We start from the raw sequence: 6,326 nt of genomic DNA on the forward strand, positions 1-6,326 counted from the left end.
AGCCGTTCGTAATAGATTTTCTTGCGGTCAGCATCCATCAACTGTCCTACAATCTAGAAAAAACCGAATAATTTGTGGAAGATATTAGAAAATACATAAAAACAGCAAATTATTTTTAAATAAATAAATCAATCGACTGCCCGCCATCGCTAACAGTAAAGTGGGAAAAAATAATTGTGTTAAGGTATGCACATTCTATGGGCTAGTCATTGAACCTCAGCGAGACAACAAATAGAGCGTAAAACTCTATATAATTGTACTTTTGTAGCGCAGCTATCGAGTTGCGCCCAGAGCAAAATTGCAGTTAATAAAGGCGTTTGGAATTACAGTGCGCTCATGTGAACTCGTTGTATGCAAATCGACGCCGCTGAGCTCGACTGTGTTTTGTTGTTGTTAGTGATTATTTGCACTTACATTGGCAATGCGTTTCCCGCTCTTCTGTTCATTTTTCATGCGAGCAAATGTGTGGTAGTATGAAGCAACATATGTCAAGATGGACTTCTCATCCGGACGTGCAGAGTCCACATCTTCGGCATCTAATAAGCTACAAGAATTTGATACAAATGAATTCTAGTACCAGATGAGGGTTAAGCGAACGCGCGAACTTACCTTGGTATACCCAGTTCGGAAGCAGCCAAATCGAAGGCATGATTCAGATTGTCAATATTCGAGTTCTTCGAGTTAACAATTGTGCTGTACTCAAAGAGATCGGGCCGATGTGAATGTATAAGCGCATTGAAGCCCAGACCCGAACGCCAGGAGGATGTGAAATCTTGTATATTAACACCGGGGTAACCATGCGTTTTACGCTGGCACCACAACAGCAGGGCATCTTTCGCCGAACGCTTCTCGGATGATTCATTTTCTTCATCCTGCCAGTCACAAGAAGATATAATTAATAATTAAATGGAGTATAGGCGTATACAATGGATATATGGCGCCCGTTTAGTGAAGCATAACAAACGAATCGCAAAACTTACCACATCAATTTCAATTTCTTGTATTTGAAACCGCAAAATGATGGTCCAAATTAAACCCAAAATCAATCTGGGATTTCCGTCGACAATATCCTCAGCACCGATTGATTCTAAGCGAACCTGAAAGAGAAGGTATATTCTTTTTATATGTAAGTTTCTTTTAACAAATCAAAATTCCTGACTCCTTCCTGACTTGACTGCTCAGACTGCCTAAAGGCAGAAATTTTGGAAAGCAACGAACATTAACTCTTAGGAACGTTTTCTGGTAGGAAAATATTTCAATTTGTTAGCGGATCATTATTATTAAGTACTAGAACAACACTCTTGCGGTTGAGAAGTAGCTAGATCTGTTGTACTAACCCCTAAGAAGCCACTTGCTTTGGAGGGTGTCATGTTGTAGATTCCGGATGGAGATATTCATTCTCCAAGCTGTTTAAGTTTAACACTACTAGTACGTGGCTAGTTACATATTACTTTGTCTGGGGTTTCTCCGCTAGCCAACAAAACCTGCAGTCCTTCTGCTCAGATAGAGTCATTTTTTAAGAAGAATTGTACCTTACCCTACAGTATCCTGTCAGGTATCCAGTGAGAGTTCTTAGATCCTCCATGCTCAGTTAAAGCAGTCTCTCAGATCTACTATACTAACCCTTGAATTATATTTTGTTTTGCCATTTGACGTACGCCAGTGCTCTACCTTCTTAGATGCTCCGCCATTTTGTTGTAGCGGAACTACTGAGCCCCACTTGGTCGATTTATCTATCAATCGTTGTCGTCAAGCTCAACGAACGGTAAGTCCAAGAAACGAGCTGTTTCGACGGGGTAGGACCAAAGGGAGAGGGGTTTTAGCTGAATGGGATTGAGCTGACATCCTTTGAATGGACCTGAAAGACTGTAGACCATACAGCACCCGTATTTCGCCATTTCGTTTTCTAAATGTCAACTAGCCTTGCGTCCAAAGCTATCAATTCATTGCTGCCTAGCTGGCCGGCATGACGTTAAAGGGTACCACATTAGTCCTTCTAATATGAATACATATACGTTATACGATCGCAAATTTTGGTCCATCAGTGCACCTAACTGGGACTCTTTCGCCAATCGTTGGGATTATCGCTTTACAAGAGTCTCTTCCATCAATTATTGCCTTGTGGAGACTAATAAAGGATAACTGTGGTAACATTGCGTCAGTAAATTTGACAACGGGATAATGGGGTTGCTTTTAAGACATGAGATGGCCCCCTAAGTCTCCACTTTTCATGCTGCTGGTTGAATACATACAACCGTTTGTCGATATTAAATGAATGAAACTAATGAAATTATCTAATTTTCTAAGATTAAAGGTTTTTAAGAAATCGTTGCCAAATTAAACAAAGATCTTTCATCTAAGAGGCTTTTGGGTTATCTGGACAAATTTCCATACAGTTTAGAAGAACCAAATATGTACACTTCAGAATAATAATCAAACAACTAGATAACCTAACAGCCAGCAAAGTGTGAACACCTACAATGTATGTACATTCATCTACAGTTGTAAATGTCAATATTGTTTTTTTTGGTTACAAACTTTTGAAAGTAAGATTTTGATACTTTCTCGGGGAAAAGCAATAACTCTATGCGGTAAATCTATACGTTTACGGAATACATAAATACGAGAAACAAATGAAGTTAAGTGAAAACTGACGTGACAGCAGCTAGGTGCACCACTCTGATGACAGCCAAATAGGTACAAAACAAGTGAGCAGCAGATAAACCGTTAAGTAAAAACTTTCACTAATACGAGTACGCAGGGATATGAATATACATATGTACAAGTATTACATACATACATATGTGCATATGTTACTTACAGCTTACTTACAGCTTTGATAACAAACTCTCATCGGCAAATAAACTATTTAAACATTTATTGGTACACCGCCCCATCATTTCTCTCCTGCTACTTAACATTTAAAGTGCTAAACGGCAAACCGGCCGCATCCCATAACAATAAACGCTAATCGAAGCACTGTTTTAATTAGATTAAGTTAAGTAAAAATCCGTTGCAAGACATACATACATAGCAGCGAAAATTGGGGCCACACAATTTGCAACAACAGCTGAGTGCATCGGCAGCAAAAAAAATAGAAACACACATACATACGTTCATACAAATATACATACATATGTACATATGTGTATGTATGCGCTATGCGGTCTGCATAAATGGGCGAGACCGGCTTGGCAAGAAGTGTGTCGCACGCTACGCGCCAACGCTTCAAGCCAACTGTAATGGCACAGCCGTGAATATAAAATTGTAGAAACCTTGTAGCAAATCGGACTGTCTCACGACTAGCTCTGAACGGGACTACTCTTGGAGGTGGTGGATGTGAAAAGAGCTACTTATTAACTCTTCAACACATCGCTGCACACCAGTTCTATTTTATGAATTGTGAATATCAAATTTTACATCTCACTATACCAATTTTTTGACATTTAAAGAAAACAGATTTTTATTTACTTGCATATGATTTTCCGTATTTTTGCAAAAAACAGAAAAAAAACTTAACCCTTGTCGACCGAGGGGTCTAAAGGGGTAACTTTTTAATTTCGAAATATTTTTATTAAAGAAAAAATGCCAGTCACAGATCATACAGTCGCTATTTTAGTAAAATGCTGGGAAATCATATAAATTTCAATTGAAGGCTCTGAGCGATACATATATTTTTCTCACAAAAAAATAAAAATAAAAAATTATGAGAAGCTAATTTTCATGGCAGAAATACACCCGGAGATTTGCCAACGCCTGCCCTATAGTATTGCTAACATTAAAAGATCATACGGCCAGATTAAAACCATTTTAGAGAAAAACCAAACAAAGCAACTTGGTTTCGCAAATTCCAAAAAATCAATTAAAAAGATTGAGAACCAAGGCGTAACCGTTTTTCTTCATAAAAAATATATGCCTTTTTTTAGTGTTTTACAACTAACCGGACGGATATTTTCTTTCTAACGCACAGTGGTCAGAGAGTGGCAGAAAGCCCAAGATTCTAAATGTCTCGAAATGTGTAACTAACAGGCCTATTCTGCGTAGTTAAACGATCGGTTGTAGTTGGATTCGCCTCTATCTGTTTTCACCATGTTTCATTGTCCTTTCTGAGTTGCAAACATTTATATGGTTTCAGTGAGTTCCTGGAGAGTATAAGTATCGTGCGGTGCCCTGTGAAAGGTTATTGGTACAAAAATACTATAAAGACAGTAAACTAATAACAGACTGAACGCTTCACAATGTCAGACTCCCACATAAGCTGCCCCACAATTTATGTAGTAATCGAGATCCGATTTTACTGGAATTTGTTATGCAGTGTTCTTGCCTAGGAATGAAGAAGTATAGAAAATTATTGGGGAACTTTCGCGCCCGCTACCTAAGGAGGCAGACATGATATATTCGATATTATCCGGTTTAAAGAGAATTTGTTCTTATATGGTAGGACAATTTTGACCATCTTCCAGATTATACATTTTCCGGTTAAAACAAAGCCATAAGACGAATTTCATTAAAATCGGATAACATATACAATTTCCTCCCTCTAGTATTGTGGGCGGGCGTGGCAGTTTTCCAATCTATGCGATTTTTCAGATTTCTTTATTGCTAAGCAAAGTTAACAAATTACAGCAAAATCGAAGCAATATATGTTATTCCACTGCGCAACGCTTTGTTTAGGACTCAATAGCTCCAGGCTAAATTTCCTCATTGAGGAAAAATTTTTCTGGTAATGGAATAATGGATTGTCTTCACAGCTGTCAGGCTCTAGACTTATAAACCTTAACTGACTTGAGCACTTTTGTCGCTGTACAGTTTATACTATCTTCTAATTAGGCTAAATGCTATTCGTGTTAAGATAAGATTTAGATTGCAAAAGCTTTACAGAGCTATCAATTCAGATGCAATTGAAGATTTAATTTTTATATTTTGCAAGCGCTGCTTGATAAATTCGTATAAATTTGTACATATGTATGTATGTACGCATAAACAAATAAAAGGTTTTGCGGCCAAACAGCAAAATGTATTTGTACCCTGCAGGGAAAGCTACTAGTTGGAACTAGAATTCTACTGGTATTTTTAAGATTGCGATGTCCTACGAGATGTAAATTGTCAGGCTATGCATCAGCATCTACTAGTATAAATACTAGTAGCATCATACCAGTTGATGAGATAGTCTGCCAATTCATGCCCCGTGAAAAGCATAAGTGTGCCTTTTTGCTCGCGACGCTCCAGCAGTCACAATGGCCGACAGAGAAGAGCACTCGCGTGGTAAGCCTGAGGTCCCAGGTTCAAATCCTGGCGCAGGTAAAAATTTTTTATTTTCTATTTTTTATTTTATTTTTATTTTTTATAAATTTATTTTTTTGTTTATGCTGTTTATTGTAATTTTTTAATTTAATAAAAAAAATATTTTTGTTTAATTTCTTTGTTTTTATATTTCTCCCTAAATGTTTTTTTGCAACGCAATTAGATTTTCAAATTTGTTATTTATTTATAAGATGAATAAATTATTTTTACTTACATTTATTTAACTTTAAAAATCTTAACCACCTCCAAGCGGCCTCGAACCTGCGATTTCAGAACCAGAACCAGTAGTCTTCACGTGACGCCACAGCCGACATTTGTAAGAAAAGCAATTAATTGCGTTTTATTTTTGGCTTTGGCAATTCAAAGGCTGATGTCGCTGATCGCCTAAGTTCTTCGAAACTCTCGAACTGGTAGGCACATACTAGTTAATGAACTAGTAATTTTTCTAACTGGTTTGGCTTTTCACTGCAGGGTACCTACATACATACATACATATCGATGGTCCTCTGCACCAACGACACAAGTAAAAATTTCATATATTTCAGAAGAATCAATTAAAGATTTTGTGTTTCGTAATTTAGCAAAAATATTACTGGGAACGTAACTATTCCGGATTGGTTGCAGTCATTCTGTAGGGAAAATTTGTAATCTTTGTAAAAGCATGCCCAACCTATCGAGAGTTTTTAACTTATGCCAATATTCACGATAAATGTGAGACATGAGCCACTGTTCAGTAGTAAGGGTTGGCTACGGTTCGGTTTTGTGACAAATGGCAAAACTGCGTCCCTGCCGGATCGGTAACAACTAAGTCGTATGTCGATTTGCCACAGAAAAATATGGTTATTTATAAAACTAATCGTGAAATTTTGAGTTGTGCCGTTATTGCAGAGGTCCATCGATATGTATGTACATGTGTATGTATGCACGTATGTATGTATGTATGTAATTAACACATCTTGGCTTTTGCCGCTTAACGTCTGTCATGGTGCCATCGGTGAATGTGAACTTTCAAAAACAAAAAA

General features: G+C 37.5%; 1 protein-coding gene across 1 annotated transcript in view; it reads right to left on the minus strand.

The window, feature by feature from the left end:
• LOC118747635 (spectrin beta chain-like) overlaps nucleotides 1–6,326 on the minus strand; it is a gene marked incomplete at its 3' end in the record, with an annotated part of 11,384 nt that overhangs the window by 2,363 nt on the left and 2,695 nt on the right. Inside the window, exons 2-5 of the mRNA XM_036481684.1 lie at nucleotides 981–1,134; nucleotides 610–872; nucleotides 415–544; nucleotides 49–53 (exon numbers count right to left, since the gene is read on the minus strand). Of these exons, the coding sequence (XP_036337577.1) occupies nucleotides 49–53; nucleotides 415–544; nucleotides 610–872; nucleotides 981–1,134 (552 nt within the window). The remainder of the gene's footprint in view (nucleotides 1–48; nucleotides 54–414; nucleotides 545–609; nucleotides 873–980; nucleotides 1,135–6,326) is intronic.

The sequence above is a fragment of the Rhagoletis pomonella genome, unplaced genomic scaffold (assembly GCF_013731165.1).
Source record: "Rhagoletis pomonella isolate Grant_MI unplaced genomic scaffold, Rhpom_1.0 Rhpom_scaffold_00012, whole genome shotgun sequence".
In the NCBI taxonomy this organism is placed as follows: Eukaryota; Metazoa; Arthropoda; class Insecta; order Diptera; family Tephritidae; genus Rhagoletis; species Rhagoletis pomonella.